The sequence below is a fragment of the Furipterus horrens genome, unplaced genomic scaffold, assembly GCF_987537825.1.
Source record: "Furipterus horrens unplaced genomic scaffold, mFurHor1.1.pri manual_scaffold_2, whole genome shotgun sequence".
In the NCBI taxonomy this organism is placed as follows: domain Eukaryota; kingdom Metazoa; phylum Chordata; class Mammalia; order Chiroptera; family Furipteridae; genus Furipterus; species Furipterus horrens.
The window spans coordinates 31760784-31779567 of record NW_028327172.1 but is presented as its reverse complement, the minus strand read 5'-3'; the positions used below and the strand labels follow the sequence as shown (position 1 = coordinate 31779567).

At 36.6% G+C, this 18784-nt stretch overlaps 1 protein-coding gene across 1 annotated transcript in view; it reads left to right on the top strand.

Moving 5' to 3' along the window:
* ZDHHC13 (zDHHC palmitoyltransferase 13) overlaps nt 1-18784 on the top strand; it is a 43794-nt gene that overhangs the window by 15184 nt on the left and 9826 nt on the right. Inside the window, exons 4-13 of the mRNA XM_090263239.1 lie at nt 950-1027; nt 2229-2373; nt 3994-4058; nt 6207-6369; nt 6738-6863; nt 10080-10213; nt 13229-13331; nt 15847-15969; nt 16844-16906; nt 18155-18248. Of these exons, the coding sequence (XP_090119365.1) occupies nt 950-1027; nt 2229-2373; nt 3994-4058; nt 6207-6369; nt 6738-6863; nt 10080-10213; nt 13229-13331; nt 15847-15969; nt 16844-16906; nt 18155-18248 (1094 nt within the window). The remainder of the gene's footprint in view (nt 1-949; nt 1028-2228; nt 2374-3993; nt 4059-6206; nt 6370-6737; nt 6864-10079; nt 10214-13228; nt 13332-15846; nt 15970-16843; nt 16907-18154; nt 18249-18784) is intronic.

Sequence of the window (18784 nt, the reverse complement as noted above, 5' to 3'; positions counted from 1 at the left end):
ACACTGGAATATTTTACATTGTAATAATGACAGGAGGAATGGTTGGGTAGAGGAATAATTATCCTTTTTAAAAGCTAAATATGGAATCTTTAAGTAGGCACGTATGGGATTGTAGAAAATAGTTTCTCTTCATAAAGCACCACTGCCTGCCCATTGTTTTTGTTTCTTTGTTTTATACCTTAGCACATAAAATATATGTGTGTATGTGAACACATATATGATCTATATTATACATATTTTAATCCTTGAGGTTTAACAAAATAAAAATATACTAAAGTTTAAAATAAACACACACACAGGCAAACCCCTTTTCTGTGAAAATAAACTGGTGTATTGTTTCAATAATATGATTATGAAGCACAACTTTGAAATAATGAGACTAATTCCTATAAACCACAGAGGGAAATAAGTCTCTTTACCTTATAGATTCACTTATACAGTGTATCATATCTGTGCCCCCCAAATCGATAGCAAAACACTCAAAATGCCTAACTTTTCTGAAAGGATTTTGAATTCATTTTTTACTACTTTTAGAATCTATTTCCATATAAGTAATTCTAATTTTAAACTGTTTAAAGTGGCATAATTTCTTGCAAGTTAAATAGAATATCTGTATGATTCTAAACCTTTTGGATATAAACCATCTCAAGAGTGTTGTGGTAATTAGGATATACAGAGTAGTTATCACATGCTTGGTATGTACATTATAATGGAATGCTCTTAACAGCAGGAGTATTTACTTATATGCTATAAATAGTTCACCAGGGATCTGTTTGATGCTGTTGTGTGAACCTTTTCAGACTTCTGCAGATCTGAGTGTTTTTAGGGAGTATTCTTATTATAATTTCTGTTTTCCAATACATTTATTACTAAGAAAAGTTAATGTTTTCTTTCTCAGTGTGAGTTTTAAATTTTAAACCTTATTTTTATTTGTGTCTGTTTTTAACAGGTATTATATTTCAAAGGGTGCTGTGGTAGATCAGTTGGGTGGGGATTTAAATTCAACTCCTCTTCACTGGGCCATCAGGTAAAGATTTCTTATACACTGAAATTGCTATTCAAAGTCAAATGACAAGTTTATTTTCTGAACATTAACTAGCATTTTCCAATAGAATTTTCTGTGATAATGGAAATGTTCTATTCTATGCCATCCAACATGGTAACTGCTAGCCATACGTGAAATGTGCAATGGGGCTAATGTAAGTAAGAAATTGAATTTTAAATTTTATTTAATTTTAACTAATTTGAATTTAAATAGCGACATATATGGTTAGTAGCCACCATATTGTGAACTGCAGTTACAGATCATTTGAAAGTCTTTCTTTCCTTTTTACCCTCTTCACTAAATAAATAAATAGATAAATGGAGCTTTAAAGAGTTTCCAAAGACAACTTAAGGCTTCACTATGATGCTTAAACTCAAATATGTATCTTATACTTTTTGTTTTAATCAAAATAAATATCTTTTATATTTAAGCACATGAATAAAAGCGATAGTTCAGTGAACTGTAAACTCAGTCAGTTCTTTTCACTGGTCTGTATTAGCCATCTGAAGCTGAAGTTAGTAAGTGCCTGTCTTGATACTTAACAATTTCTTTATTTTTCATTTTAACTCCATTCTCTGTGATTGGTGGGGTGACATGAACCTGAAACTAAAGTGAATAATTGTTTATTTAACACAAGGAATTAAATCTTTTCTCAGTAGCCAAGAATTTTGAAGGATCTAGGGTTAACTCATCCCTTTTAGGCTACTGAGGTACAGAGCCTTGTGTGGAAAATGAGTGATATTCAAGTGTGCTAATATCTAGTCCCTAAGAATATTATTAAAGTACACCTGCAGTCTGAATGTTATATTGCAGCATGTCTGGCTCATGATAATTTTAAAGTAGCAACAGTGAGTTCTAAGTGGTTTTAAAGTTTACATTTTTAGCATTAGTCATGTAAAATTATTATTTGTGCATGGTAGCAACATGAGGTTTAAGGTAGATTAGGAGGTTATTAAGGTTATTACCTGCACTCAAGGAGGACTGTCCAGATTTAAGTTTGGAGCATCTAAATAAAAGACATTTAGAGAATCTCCAGAGTTTTAAAAATCTTACTGTTAAGAAATACTTTTTATATCTAATTAAATCCCTCATGTCTTAAGGATATCAATTTCTCCCTTAACTTATTTTATTTATTTTTCTGCATGCCATAGAATACAGTATAATTTTTATTCTCTGTTTACAGACAAGGGCATTTACCTATGGTCATATTATTACTACAGTATGGTGCAGACCCCACTCTCATCGATGGAGAAGGATTCAGCAGCATCCACCTGGCAGTGTTATTTCAACACATGCCTATCATAGCGTATCTCATCTCAAAGGGACAGGTATATTTTGAAACGTATCTTACACTCCAGTTACTGCAGATTTGAAGAGATTGGGAAGATGATTAGTAGTCTGTTCTTATTTTTATTTTTATTATTTTTTATTTTTTATTTTTTTAAGGTTTTAATTTAATTTATCTGTTGTTCTATTACAGTTGTCCCATTTTCCCATTTCTCCCCCCACCCAGCCCACCCCTTCTCCCACAGTCATACCCCACCCCGTTGTCCATGTCCATGGGTTATTTATACTAGTTCCTTCACTAGACCCTTCCCCTATTTACCCCTTCTCCCCCTGACCGCAAGTAGTAAGTTATAGATATCCAGATATTCAAATATTAGCCCTCAGTAAGTCTATGTATTCAGTACTCCTTTCTGGCTTCATTGGAACAAACAGGATAGGTCATTTAGCTCAGTAGCATTTAGTAGATGTTTCTGAAACTTGTAAGCTTGTAATAGTTTTCCTTATGACCTTAGTAATTTGCAGAGATTTTCAAACACATGACTTCAAAGCCTGTATTTTCCTTCTGGTTGAATGCAGAAATAGTAGTCATATCACTGAATTAACTCGTCATTGCTTTCATTGTTTGAGTCTTAACTGGGAGGCCACTTTGATTGTATGCTTCTCATTGTTCTCTAAAGTAATTCCATGAAAAATGACTTGCCTTAAAAGGCATCCATTTAGGGCACAGGTTAAATTATAGGTTATTGGCAGTGAGAGTTTCACTGTCAGCTATCTTTGTCTGGGATATGCTTTCTCATAGCAAAGTAGTTTATATATTAGCAGTCTCGCCTGTAACAGGCATGGCAACATGTTTGCACAAATGCTGTTGGAATGATTGTGTGCTCTTTAAATAAGCACTTTCTCTCAGACTCAGCCAATTAAAGTAGAATAATTATAACCTTCTGGGGTTCACTTTGGAAAGATATTCGAGGCAGAATCCTTTCTGCTTCTCTTTGGGTTCCTTCCCATGTTGTATTCCTCCAGGGCCCATAAGAATCTTCAATAATTGGAACTTTTTTTGATCTTGTTGGAACCATTATTGTATTCCTCGAACTTGGGTCCATTTTATTAAAAGGAGATACAATTTCCTTTTTTTAATATTCTAGAAGAATAGAAAAGAAATTTTCATGTGTTACCTTTTAAAACATAATATGATAAATCCAAAAAAATATGGTGCGTTGCCTCAGAAGATAGGGAGTTTATTCTTACTAGAAATGTTTAAGTAGAAACTGGATGACTTTGCGTAAGAGATGATAGTATGAATTAATGTCTCAGTTAAGGTCTGAACTAGATAACTTCTAAGGTGTCTACTTCTAAAGTCTCTTACATTTGGTGGTGATTATCAGTTTTCTCTTTTCCTTATCTCTCTTCCATTCACATTATATAACACTATAAATCATATATTCAGATAATCCCTGTAAAAATATTTTTATAAATCAGTGGATTTTTATACTGTGATTTTTATGGCTGTGAAGCAGAACATTCTTTTTTCAAATGATATTTCAACCCTCTTTGTAGACACAATGATAATATTAATGTGTTAAAGAGATGTTTCTATTAAGAGAAGAAAGAAAATTTTGACTGTTCTGCAGTTAAGTTGATTGACTCTTCTTTTTGAACAGAGTGTGAATATGACAGATTTAAATGGGCAGACACCTCTCATGTTATCAGCTCACAAAATACTTGGGTAAGTGAGTTTAATTGGTTTATTCTGATTCGTGGCTGTGAAAATTTCTTTTTTGTATATATAATTTTAAGTATCTTAATCTATATGAAATGATACTACGTTCGGAAAAATGAAATAAGATTTTCCACCCTATGTCTATGATATGGACTTTTTATGTAGTTGTATTTGGAAAAGCACCATTGAAATAAATTTTCTCTTTTCTGATAGCTTATGGAAACAGTTTGAAAACTATAAGAAAATAATTTCCTTACAAACTAGGTAGAGATTTCATAGCATATACATATTAACATGACTTACACTTCTTAGTTTACATTTTCAAAAAAATGGCGACAAGTTTAAATGTTTTCATAATTTGAAATCTAGATGATAAGTCTGCTTCCCGCAAAACAATAAATGTTGAGGTTCTCTGACATTGTTGACTGCTCTGAAAATATTGTAGCTACTCTGTGAAAATAGTTTATATGTTCACATCAAGTACTTGTACATTTAAGTTTTTCTGTGTATTGTGATTAATGACCACCATATAGTTCAACTTCATATGCCATATATATGCCATAATTTTCCCTTTATCAGTTTGTTTCCAGTGTTATGCTCAGTTTCTGATTCTGTTTTTACTTTGGGATTTTCTCCTGGAAACTGAGCTAGTTCTGATGCCATTTCCTTCTCATTCATGGAGTGGTAGGGTTAGGAGTAGAATTTTTCTAGAAAGCGTTTTGTCTTCTTTGCAAATAACTCTGAAATCAGGTATAGTGTTTAAAGATCTTGATAGAATAAGTAAAGTAGAATATTATTTTATTGCAAGAATTTCAAATAGTCATGCAGGAAGGGAAGCTATTGATGATAAAGCAAAAATATTTTATTGAATTTTGCCTTCTAATTCATAATTTTCTAAGATAAATATGTATTTTAGGATATTATTTCTACCTGCTTTATTTAATAATAGGTTAAAGGGAGAATGTGAATTAGCTTTTGGGTTATCTCCTCAAATATATTTTACATTTCTTTTTTAATTAGATAAGTAACATAGAATTTAATATTGGCCAAAGTTAAGTGTACGATTTAAAAGAAAATGTTAACCACTAGAACAAAACATGAAAGTAGAAGTTTGAAAAACAAAAGCAGTATTGATGTGAAAATTGTCTTATCTATATAATAGACTGTCACATAATATATATAGATATTTTGGGGCAGGGCAGGGGGCGTGCCTCTTTCCTGTTAGCATCACAATAGAACTCTGCACAGAATACAGGTATCCCCCGTATAACACAACATGATTGTTGGAAAAATATATGGCCAGAGTCAATTCAAAGTGAAAATCGAGTTGAGCCAGCAGAAAACAGGGTGGATGCAATAGTAGAACTTGCCAAGTCTTTAGGAGGGGAAGGTTTTGTTGATACAACTGTAGAAGATATCCAAGAATTGCTGGTGGAAGAAGAAACTGATGAAGCAGTTTTGGTGGAAATGACATCTGGAATGTGCCAAAATAACTTAGGGAACGATAGCACTGATGAAAACGAAGAACTTAAACAGTTTACTCTAAAAAGTGTAAAGAAAGGCCTAGACTTAGCCAAACAGTTCCAGTCATATTTCCTAAATGAAGATCCTTGCACTGAAAGGAGCACAAGGTTTAAGAGAGAACTTCAAAAGTGCTTAGCACCATATAACGGAATTTATAAAGGTCTCTCAGCTAAAAGCAAGCAATATAAAATATAAAATAACATTTTTTTGCAAAAAGTAGAACATAGAAATCAAGATAATGCTGAAGAAAGTTCAGATGAGGATATCTTGTCAAAAAGAAAAAAACATTTGGTTAATGGAGCTTAGTAGTGATGATGAAGAAAACATTACTTAATTTATATTAATATGTAATACTTTTGATGAAAATTGTTTTAATAAAGATATTTCTCTTACTTATAAAAATGTAATAGTATGTTTTATTAATTTTTGGAACCTAGTCCCCCTTTTTCTACTACTTCTGTGTTTCGTATGACACAGATTCGCGAAACAGCGCATTTGTTAGGAACCTAACAACTGTGTTGTATGGGGTTACCTGTACTTACTGATTTGTTAATTAATATATTAGCTTAAAAAGATTGGTTATTTACATTTACCCCTCAAATCATTCATCTCTCTTTTTTTTTGAAACAGGCCAGAACCAACTGGATTTCTTTTAAAGTTTAATCCTTCTCTCAATGTAGTTGATAAAATTCACCAAAACACCCCACTTCACTGGGCAGTGGCAGCAGGAAATGTTACTGCAGTTGATAAACTTTTGGAAGCTGGTTCTAGCCTGGATATCCAAAATGTTAAGGTATGACCAGGTATTTATCTCCCTTAGTTTATTATAGCTTCAGTGAGAGGATTAATAAATTGACATAAAGGTAAGCTATATGTATGACTTCATTTACCACAGGACAGATGTAAACGGTAATAGCTGGCTACCCCCAGAATAAATATGCTGAGTCTATGATTCTGGTGAGTTTTTTAAAAAATGTCTAGTATCCATACTATATCAAAAATGTATTTAAATTTCTCTTTCTTCTTTTCTTTCTTTCTTTTTTTTTCTTCCTTCCTTCCTTCCTTCCTTCCTTCCTTCCTTCCTTCCTTCCTTCCTTCCTTCCTTCCTTCTTTCCTTCCTTCCTTCCTTCCTTCCTTCCTTCCTTCCTTCCTTCCTTCCAGGGAGAAACACCTCTTGAGATGGCTCTACAAAATAAAAATCAGCTCATTATTCACATGCTAAAAACAGAAGCCAAAATGAGAGCCAACAAAAAATTCACGCTTTGGAGGTGGCTGCAGAAATGCGAGGTATTTTCTTTCATATGTGCCCTATTCTATAAGAACTGTTTTGTCCATTTGTTCTTGTTTTGTAAGGCATCAGGAAACCAGGGAGTGCTGCATTTCTTCACATTATATCTTGCACACGCATCCCATAACCCAAGGTTGGAAATTGGACACTTTCTCTGGCAACTTATTGTTTGTCCTCAACTAGACAGCTCTAAAACTACATGTTAACCTTGTAGTTACATACTTCATGGTGTACTTCTACATTTATTTAACTGATGATTGAAATGCAAATGGTTTAGATTTTTTGGAAGCAAAAAGAAAGATACCTTGTTGCAAGAAATTTTATGGAAATTTTTGTTAAAGAACTTGTTCCTTATTAACATTTTTTTCTAAAGGAAAATAGTAATATTCAGAATGTTTTGTTAGAATCATGAGGAGTTAGATTTTCAACAAACTTCAAGCATATGATGTCACTTCATAAAGTAAAAATGATCTGAAATTTCAAGAGATGAAATTCAAATTTTATTCCTTTTTTAAAATTTGGCATTTCTTCTGAGAGGTGTTCTTCTAAACTTAAAAGTGAACTGAATAATAGAAAAATGAAGTTCAACTTGTTTTTATAAATGGCCAGCAAACTCTAAGTCATAATAGTGAATAGAATTCAAATTGTTAAAATGGGATTTTGAATTGATTCCATTGTTTTTAATGGAATATATGATAGGTAGCATCATCCTATCAAATAATAATTAGTAACTATACTTTCAGAATGATTATAAATCAACAGACACCAGATTTCTATGGAGAGAATCATCATGAATACTATACCTCTTTTGCAATGAAGTATTTGGAGGGAGAGAAAAAGAATAATGCTTACTTTTCCATCTCCTTTGCCAACTCTTCTGCTTCTCTCCCACCCCATATAGTAGGGTACCCCAGGACTTGTCCTTGGACTTCTTTATATGTTTTCATTCTCTAAGTGATTTCGTGCACTTCCATGGCTTTAAATGCCATCTATATATTGATAACTCCCAAATTTGTCACTAGTTTAGACCTTGCCAAACTCATATCTCCCAGTTACCTGTACGACTTACCCAGTTCAGTGTCTGATAGGCATCTCCAATATAATGTATCCAGAACTCCTAATCTTCTCTGAACACGTCCCTAACTAGCCAATCCATGATAGCCTTCCACATATCAGTACGTGGCAACTCCAGCTTTCCTGTCATCTGTGTGTTTTCTCAGTCTCACCGTGCATCTAGGCCATTAGAAAAACACGTTAGCTAGTTCTGCCCTCACTATATATCCAGAAATGAGCCCCTTCTCACCAGGCCACCAGTGGCATTTGGTCCAGCCACCATTATCTTTCACGTGACTTACTGCAGTTGTCTGACATCTCCCTGCCCCCACTTACCTCCAGTCTGTTTTCAGCAGAGCAGCCAGACAAATTGTTTAAAATATAAGTTAGATTTTATCATTCATCTGCTCAGAATCCTGTGTCTTCCTCCTTCTCCCTGAGTAAAACCCAAAGTCCTTACAATGGCTTACAGGGCCCTGTGTGGTCCAGCTTTTGTATATACTATAAAATTCACTTAGTACATTTGTCTGTCTTCCCCTACTAGGATTTAAGCTTCACGAGAGAAAGACCTGAAATTCATTGATGTGTCCCAGGTGCCTAGAATAGTGCCTACATATGCAGGGTGGGGCAAAAGTAGGTTTACAGTGTAAGTATGTGAAACACAGAGTTTATTGTATTATTATGTATTTATTTATTATTTTCCATATGAACAACTGTAAGCCTACTTTTGGCCCGTCTTGTACATGTTCTGGAGTAGCTGAATGAGTGAATAGTGTGACTTGTCTATGAGTGTTATATCTGGAGATAAAATTTTGAGATCCATATTTAATTTGTTATGAAATTACATTGCTGTAGATGCTAAGTTTACCTTTAAAAAAAATAATCTAAACTAGCTCATTTTGTGTTATGCAATCTAATTTGGAAGGATTTTAAAGACTGATACCATTTGAAATAATCCATCCTTAGAATACGGCTCAGAGAAGTAAAAATGGAAGAAGATAGGGCAGAATATAATTTCTTTCTTTGCTATTGAAAAAGCCCTGCTTGCTTCCAAGAATATGTGTGTGTGGCAGTGAAGGGACTGCATTGTAAAAATGTGGTGACCAGCTTCCGTGCAGATAGTCACACTGTTGGCTCACAGACTTGTGTTCTTTTTACTTTGCCAGGACATGTTTCAGTCTCCGGCATCTGTGTGACATTGACACCGAGAACCACTCCCTTCTTGAAACTCTCCTCCCTGGCTTCTGTGGAACCTTTCTTTCTCCTGGTTCTCATCCTGCCTTTCTGATCACACTAGTCACTCTTTCTTAGTTACCTCTGAGGGCTTAGATATTTCTCCTTAAATTTATGTTGGCCACGATTCTGCCCCTTTGTACCTTGGGATGTTGTTCATTCATGGCTTTACAACCTATAGGCTGATGAAGTCCAAGTTTTCTCCTAAGTGGTAGACCTGCTTTTCTGACTGCCTCCTGGATATCCTCTAGATCAGTGTTTCCCAATCTTTTTGGCACTATGGACCGGTTTCCTGGAAGACGGGGAGGGGAGGGGGCAGGGCAGGCGGGGCACGAGACAGAAGGTGGAAGGCAGAGCTCAGGTGAGCTTGCTTGAGGCCTGGGGATTGCGGACCCCTGCTCTAGATGTGCATAGGCATCTAAACTTCCACATGTGCTAAACTAAACTCATCTTTTCTCTAAACTTGCTCCTCCTAACCCTCTTTATTAGGGGATGGCACCATCTGGTGCCCAGGTTGGAACTCTTATGCTCTCCTCGTTAAATCTTGGGTGTATTGATTTCTTTGTGGCCTATTTGTCTTGGTTTATGCTTTCTGGCATATAATACTGTTTGAAAGAAATTATTATTATTATTTTTAAATGTCAGCTATCATTAACACTTTTCTAAACAGCCACCATTTCTTAGAGGGAAGGAAAGCAAAACAAAGTATGTATCAGCAACATTTTAGAAAATGTAAGACTTAAAAGATTGTTTCCAAGATTTGTAATTTCTCAAACTTTAAATTTATCAATCAGCAGTTTTGAAGGAAAACTTTGTGTTCTGTTGTATTACTTGTTATATGTTTAGGAAGTACTTCTAATGAACTAATTATTATTAGATACTGAGGAGGTAAAAGCCATAAAGTTCTAAAATTCTGAATCTCTTAATAGCTCTTCCTGCTGCTGATGCTTTCTGTGATTACCATGTGGGCTGTTGGATACATACTGGACTTCAATTCAGATTCTTGGCTTTTAAAAGGATGTCTTCTAGTAACATTGTTTTTTCTGACATCTTTATTTCCAAGGTGTGTATATTAGTCTTTGCAAGGCTGATTATTGCATTCCAATTTGATTGTTTATTTCTATTGTTGATTAACTGGAATCACAGATTTTTTATTTAACTGTGTTACTTATCACATAGAAACATCCTCAGGGTTGCTGGGAGGGAAGGGCTTTAGTACCATATAATTGGACTGAAAGCTCATTGGTCAACCCAATGATTTAATTGAGTTGACAGTTGGTGGAAAATAAATATCCTAGCTCAGTTTTTGAAATGTTAATTTTGATGAATAATGGGGAGATTTTTGTAACTAATTTGCAGCTTGAAGCAGTTTTGCTCATTTTTCAGAAATTTTGCTTTTTCCTTTTTTAAATCTAAATTCACTTGAACCTAGTAATTTTTGCTCTTGATGTTATTTAGTTGAAACAACCTAATTAAATCACAGGAGGTTATAAATAGCAACTATGATATGATTCTTTTTTAGGAAAATGTTTATTCATGATTGTATATAGTCATCGGTTAAGAGTCAGATTGCCTGAATTCTGGTCCGGCTTTACCACACCATACAGCAGGCCAACCTTGAATAACTTGTTTGCCTTTCTGTGCCTCAGTTTCTTCGTGAATAAAAGGAGGCTAATAACTGTGACAATGCCTCTGCCTCATGGTTTATACACATACAACAGTTAGAAGCACAGCTGACGCACAATAAATAATCTTGTCAGGCCCCACTCTCTCCCTCCCTTTCTCAGTATAAGGGCATCGAGTTCCTCACGTGAATAATGAGTATCATCTTTACTGTCTTCCTCGATTCCTCCCTTCTCGTCTCTTCCCACATCTAGCTCATGACCAAGTCCTTGCTCAGCCTCCAGTGGGTCTGCTCTCTCCATCTCCACGCCTGGCACCCTGGACCACACCTCCTAACTGGCCTCCTGACTCCAGCTCTTGTCCCCTTCTAGGTCACCCCCACTTAGCAGTCAGGGTGGTCTTTTAAAAAGGCAAATCAGTTTCTGTCTTTTTCTCCTGCTTAAACCCTCCAGCAGGTTTCCCTTGTACTCAGAATAAATGCTGACTCCTTGCCTAGGAGGTATTATGTGACATATTCCTTCCCCTCTGACTTCTTCTCTTTCCTCGTCCTCCAGCCTTCTTTCATTTCTAGAACACATCAGGCTCATCCCACCCAAGCCCTTGGCCTGCGCTTGTGTCTTTTTATCTGACGTGTTCTGACTGTTGCCTAGCTGGAGATGCCTCTGTTCAGGCCTGAGTTCCTACACCACCTCCTCACACCCTGTTTTGTTTTCTTTGTAGCACCTAATCGCTGTTTCCTGGAACTTAAGGCCAATAAAGCAGGAAACTTCTCTCCTGAAAGAAAGAAAACTGTAATAATGAGCCATAGAAAGGGACCTAAAAGGAAATGGTGTTGCTCCTTTAGGGTGTGATTATGAGACTCCTGTGCCCTCCTTATGTTTGCCAGCATTTTCTGGAATAAGCATGTGATACTTTTGTCATAAGAAAGAACAAAGTATTAGAGGACTCCTACCATTTATTCAGTCACTCAAGAGCAGGACAGGTGGCTGGAAATGAATTAGAATTTAAGTGTAAAGTAAAAGCTCAAATTTCTGAAAAATAGCAAAGTGCCTAAATTGTCTGCTATTGAGAACACTCATAACTTAAGAGACATTCATTCATTTTCCACTAATTGGATTGACTCAGTCTCCAAATAAATTTTAAGCCAGATTATCAGGAATCACAGTCATCACTTTTTTCTCCCCCAGAGAAAAAGTGAGGGTAGTATTTACTAAACATAGATAGGGGCATTTGAGATTTTGTTTATTTTAGTAAAAACCCACATTATGAAAACTGTATATGAAAGCTTTTGTTTTTGATGACTTGAGTTGAGGGTTTCACATGCGAGACTTGGAACATGGACACAGTTCCAATGGGAGACACATGCATATAGCAACTTGATCCAAACTGCTTTTATTTCTCCCACACTCCTCTGAAGAGTCCCAATTTCGTGGAGGTAAGCAGCTGCAAACTTCTACTATTATTAGGCTCCAGGGGCAGTCGCTTATTGATCCAGGCTGCTGTGTGACCCCTGTCAGAAGTAAACAGTCTCTTATAAATGAGGTAGTTCACTCTACCACTTAATTAGTTCAAACATGTTTTTGCTGCAAGATCTCAGACAGGTCATGCCCTGGAGGTTACATGGGCTCCATATGGCCTATTCTGGCAGCATATTGGGTTTGGGATTTTAATTCTTCTCAAATATTTTATCATAATCTGCTAGTGATCTTGATAGCTTACCCTTTTCATGCCCATCATCAATCTTGGTTTTCCTTGGTATAAATTTTAAAACAGATCCAGATAAACTATATTTATGCATAGATTTATTCTATGGAGAATTTAATATGAAAGATAGATTTTTTTTTTCTTTTGAAACTACAATATTAACATTTGAGTAAGTCATATGTGGGTTTCTAAGCCTCTTGTTACTCACGTGAGAAGGTTAGGGTTCTGATGACTAGTGCCAGTTTTAGCCGTTACGTATCTTTTTATGTCCAGGGTCTGCTTCTCAAGCTGGTTGTAGGACGAAAGGGCTTAAGGTCATGTGCATCTGTGTGTTTCAAAAATATACTCCTGGCCTCTAGAAGAAAGCTTGTTAGATGTGAGGGTGAATCTCCACGTATTGAAAGTTTTGTGTTTTGGAGTATTTAAACATATATGACATGTCCCCTAGAAAGAAATACAAGTACGATATGTCTCAATGGAAATAAAAAAGATTCGTTGAAAATATAAAGTGATTGGGATGAAGTAATGTATAAATTAGCTGTAAGGACTAGAACATTCACTTGAGAGCCCCTGTGCTTTAGTCTTCTCATGTGGGAAGTGGCACATATTAAGCATCAGTAAGGGAAAGCTGGTGTTGGTATTTAAGGGAATCATTTTTATTACTATTATTATTATTGAAGGGAATTTAGAACTAAAATATGAGTCATACTTGTGTTCACTAATACCTTGTGTTTATCCTTTTTTCTTTTAGGTTCTTGGTGGGGTATAAGAGCCTTGTATACTTACCAATGGTCTTACTGCTAAGCTCCGTTTTTTGGATGTTTGTGACTTGGTTCATCTTATTTTTTCCTCATATCCTTCAAGTGTAAATTTAAATGTCTGTCTCTTTGCCTTTAAAACATAGTAATGCCATTATTAGAAATTTAGATATTAGAAGAGATCCTGGTACTGCAACTCACATTTGTATTTATTTAATGATTTTGGTTGAAGATGTTTAATGTCGAAAATCTACTCAACTTTGGAAATATTCTCAGAGCAGATAGTGGCAACAGTATGTGTCTGGTATTTATTACTCATTGGAAGGAAACAGTAGAATGAAATACTGTTTTACTTGAACCCATAAACATTTCTTGTATTGCCCTGAGTTTCTCTTAAAGGTTCGATGGTTCTTTTAACTTCAGTTATAGTTGATTAATAAATCTGGATGCCAGGGTGGCCTACAAGGGAGGGATTTGGGAGAAACGTGTCCTCCTCGGCAGTGATCAGTGCAGTGCGTGATTCTCAATCCACAGTAAAAATATTGATAAATTTACATTGCCACTCAAAACACATGTGGAGCAAAAATTTCAGAAAATAGTGCTCTCAATGTGTGCTTTTCTCTGACATTTTAATTTATCCTATTGTATTTCTTTTTTGAAAAATGCTGGTCACCACCCCCATTGTTCTTCTGTGGCCTGCTAATGGACGGCAGCTTGTGGTTCAAAACAGAACTCACCTAAGGAGTAGAGTTATCAACAGAAGAGCAGGGCTCAGGCCAAGTCCAGCTTAGGTGTGCTATGCTTTTAGGTTGACTGAATCTAGTCACCTAGAAGTGGGGACAGGGGTTACTTCTTATTTTATATCTATTTATACCTCCCCAAAGAAGGGAAGTATTTTCTCCAATTTTCAATCTTCCCACCTCTTTCCAGGCTCCCTTTTCACCTTCTGTGTACTCCAGAAAGCTGTTATAAACTTGTTTTCCTTATAGGTAGGAGAAGAAGGAATATGGTGGATACAAATGTACCTTTAATCATTTCATTATGTGTTATAAAAATAAATAAATTTACAAGTAACCATGAATGCATAAAATAAAAGCATGATGTACCTCAAAATCACCTGTGCAGATCCCAAGGCTGGTCAATTCGAGGGTAATTGACATGATACTGAGAAGGGAGGGCCGTTGTTTTTGTTTGCCATTCCACGTGGTAGTGGAGTAAACACAGTTATAAAATTGTGTTTCTTGATGAATTTTTTAAATGTGAGCAACCCACATTATTTCAAATATTGCGTGAAAAGTGATATAGCTATTATATTGAATTATTTCAAATGTACCCATAGTTTGAAAACCTCCATTGCACAACTTAAAGTATTCAATATTTGAGAAGATGCCATTACATCAGAAGAACTGATTTCCATAGCTAGACAGAATCTTAAAATGTTGGAGTTGACAAGATGGGATATTTTACTCGCATATACAGCGTAAAGCCATTTGATCTAGGCACCCATATGAGCCTGTCACTGTCGAGGGAACATCAGTCAGTAGGTGGCACACTTCGCCTTTGGATCCTGTGTATTTCCAGTGGAATGTGAAATGCTGTTTGAACCGCCCGGGGAATGAACTGAAGGGCTGCCCTCAACCAGATGTGGTTGTGCTGGTTTTCATGGGTTAGAGCAGATTCTGGCTACAGATCTGGGGTGAGGTCTGAAGTTCTGCCTCTTTCACAAGCTTCCAGGTGAAGCCATTGCTGTGTGTCCATGGACCACACTTTGAACAGCAAGGGTTTAGAGTGTTTTATTTTATGGCCACCTTTTCTATGCTGACGTTTGACACAAGACATCTTGGCAACACCGTGAAAGGCAGATCCAGTTACTGTGTCAATCATGATTTAAATTGGGCAAGGAAAATTGACTTACTACTGGTATATTGGTTTATTACTGCACAAAATTTTACTGGAGCAAAATTGAACTTTTTAAACAAAGAATTTATATCAGTTCAAAAACATTTCAAAGTGGGGATCGTTTTACCTTGAAACACTTTTTATCCTAGTTTATAATGCCTGCCTTTCCCAAATAGTATTGGATTTATAATCACTTAGCACGGGGAGCAATTTCTTTTGCTTCTAAATTAACAGCCTAAATCATTTACGATTATCTAATATATAAAAAAATATTTTTAGTTGGACTCTGAACCAAGTGTCCTGTTTTTTTGTTTTGTTTTGTTTTTGAATGATTTTGTTAGAATGATCAGAAAATATTTTTGGATGATCTCAGGAGAGCCACGTTATACCATTAGAGGTTAATTTATTTGGCTGTTGAATGTTTTTTAGTTTTCAGGATGTTCTTCATATATTGCAACTCTTCCTTATCAATATTTCACGTGAGTTTCAATTATTGAGGAGGGATTAATTTGTCAACTATGACCAAATGTCCATAGGATTAGAACATAGAATGGGGCTAGGTCTGCGGGCAAGGATCTTGTGTTAGATAGAGAAGGTGAGGATAGTGTGGACAGAAGAGAGATTCTTAGGTACCAGTGATGAAATTTGCTAATGTCATAATTATGTTATTCTTAACGGAAGTCTGATATGTTCCTTAACCTGGCTTTAACATCTAGCAGGTGCTCCTTTCTACTTTGCTTTTATTTTCAGCATAATAGGTTTCCTCTATTTTTTCTACAAGACTTGGGCAACGGATCCAGGCTTCACCAAGGCTTGTGAAGAAGAAAGGAAAACGGTGAGCTTTCTTTGTACTGTTACTGTGGTTTTTTTAATAGCAGGGTATGTAAACTTCAGCAGATCATAGCCATGTTGGTTTTTGTCCTGACTGCATCTCTAGTGCCCACCACCTAATAGGTGCAACATAAATGTAAAATGAATAAATCAGCAAAATGAGATTTCTCCACTGTCATACTTTTTCACTTGTTTACATGAAAGTTTTTAAAAATATTTTAAATTTCTATTAAAGTAACACCTCACCAAGAGTTTTTCATATGTAATTTCTGTTAGCAGATACAGTCTTCCACTTTTTTATAGTAGACACATAGGTAATGATCATAGAGCTTAAATTCCCTCATCTAATACACAAAGTAGGCAGGAGCCAGGAGAAGGAGTCTCCTTATTGATTGAGGAGATGCCCCTTCCTGTCCTCAGATGTGAAGTTGTCAGGTGACACTGCATGTCCTCCATTGCTCTTTAGTGTTTACAAGTTGGGGAGCGTGTCATCTTCTTTGCTACCTAAAGCCAGTGATCCTCAAAGACTGAGCCCTTGGCGCTTACAACGATCAGTTCTGTTGTACACTGGTAGCTTTTGTTTCTTTTTAGGACTGCCTGTGTTTGTTCTTCTCTGGCAGATTATAACTGGGAGATTGTTGTCATTGATGGAGAGAAGGGGGTATAATTTCTGTGCATTCTAATTTATTGGCTGAGGTTGAAAATGCAGCCTTGAAAAGTCACATTATTTCAGGCACAGAGTGATTTGTTGGCAAATCTTACAAATTGCTTTTTTCGCTGCCTCGGTTTGGAGAGAGAGCTATGATCATGGTGTAGAACCGTGCATTATACATTCCCCTGTATAGCACAAATGTAAGGTCAAACTCCGTGTCTTTCAGAATATCATCACTCTCGCAGAGACTGGCTGTCTGGACTTCAGGACATTTTGTACTTCGTGTCTTGTGAGTGAGTCTTTCCTTTATAATTTTTTTCCCATTGTAAAAGCAAATTCTTGGTTACATTGCTTGTGTAAGCATGTATTAAATCTTCATGGTATATTTATACACCTTTATTTCTACTAGATTCTAATTTTTCATTACTGTCAGAACAATTTTCTGCCTTGAACATATGGGAAAATGATGTTTATAATCTTTCGAAGTTGCCTATGATTAAGAATCGTTTTGTATGTTTTGTTTGCTTTTTCCTGCCACGAAGTGTATGTTAGAACTCACTTGGAGTCAGAGGCTTACTTACGATGACCCTAGGAACCACTTAGTGAAACTTCTCATTTTGCAGTTGAGGACTCGTGGCCTAGAGGGAGGAAGTAATTTTCCCTAAAAGATTGGCAGAGCCAGAAATGTAACTCAGGTTTCTTTTTTTTTCAGTCCAGTGCTCATTGTGCTATATGGTACTGCCTTACTTCCCATTAGTCAGTGTCAATAGGCCCTGGAATTCAAATCCCCTTTAGTGATGGCTTCAACAAAATAGACATATAGAAGTTGGAGGCAGCCGTCCGTCTCGAGAGACGATGGTGTAGCTTCTTAAGAGTCTATCTGCACCGCCGAGAATGGCTGTGCAGTCCGACTCGGGAGTGACACGGTATCTGTCTCCTCCCGTGTTGAATCGACATCTTGCGATGACGCTGGAGTGTCCTCTCCAGTGAAGCTGAAGCTACAGAGCCTGGGCAGGGTGATATGGAGGGTCTGCTGTTGCCCATGCAGCAGACCCCCCCTCTCTTCGCAGCTGAAGGGTCCAAGGGAAAGACGGAGTCAATACAGCTTGGCTTCAGGTGCGCCGCAGGAGTTGCCGGTGTTGACTACAACGTCAAACCGCCTTAGGGACTCCGGCTCCGGATTTTCTGTCGGGGTTTACTCCCTTAGCCTTTCCCCTGAAGAGGTATGCCGCAAGGCAGCGGAGGTCTTTTGGAGTCAGAGTTTTCATTCTCTGATGTGCCCTGACTGGAAGATCGAACCAGCGACACTTAGCTCGCAGGCCGACGCTCAATCCACTGAGCCAAACCAGCCAGGGCTCACATATAGAAGTAAGTCTGTATTAATAAGGCATTCCAGAGCCTCTTTGTGAATTGATGATCTGATATTTAGGATTATTTGTTCCAGTGTCTCTATGATTTAAGAATAAGATTTTGCTATGATTTGCTACCACTTTGAGACACTGATTTGTGCTTAAGTCTCACTTAATTGCCCACTTAGGTAAGGAAGCCATTAAGGTCACTCCATTGCCCTGTGTGCAACTCCTGTGTCGCTCGATATGATCAGCACTGCTTGTGGACTGGGCGCTGCGTAGGTGAGAGACTGAGTTTTTCACTTACCACTCTGAAGTTAAGCTTAGATTTAGTTATGTGTGTGACTCATGGAAGAAGTGGAAGGGAACCAATCCATTCGGTAGTTCTTCCTTGTCAGAGAATCGTCTTTAGGGTATAACACTTTTGGAAGACTGATTTTTGATGTTAATAATGATATTTTATAGTATTTTAGCATTTATAATGTACTTTCATATATTGTATCCTATTTGATCATTAGATATCACTCCTATGAGGTTGCTTTTATTATCTCCATTTTAGAGTTGAAAAAGTATAAAAGGTAAAAAATTATTTGCTTGAAATCACGTTAGTAGTATCAGTCTTCTCCTCCAAATACCGTGGTCTTTCCATGTTTTGTGTCTTGCTCCTCATTCACTTTCTCCACTTGCCTTCTTCAAGGCTTGGGTAGGAGCTGGAACCAGAGATGGCAGAGATCTGGGGATTGCCCTCCACCCAGGGAACATTTCTTGTCCTGATCTGCAGCCCTGGGCTTCCTCTGAGCCATCACAGTAAAAGCCAG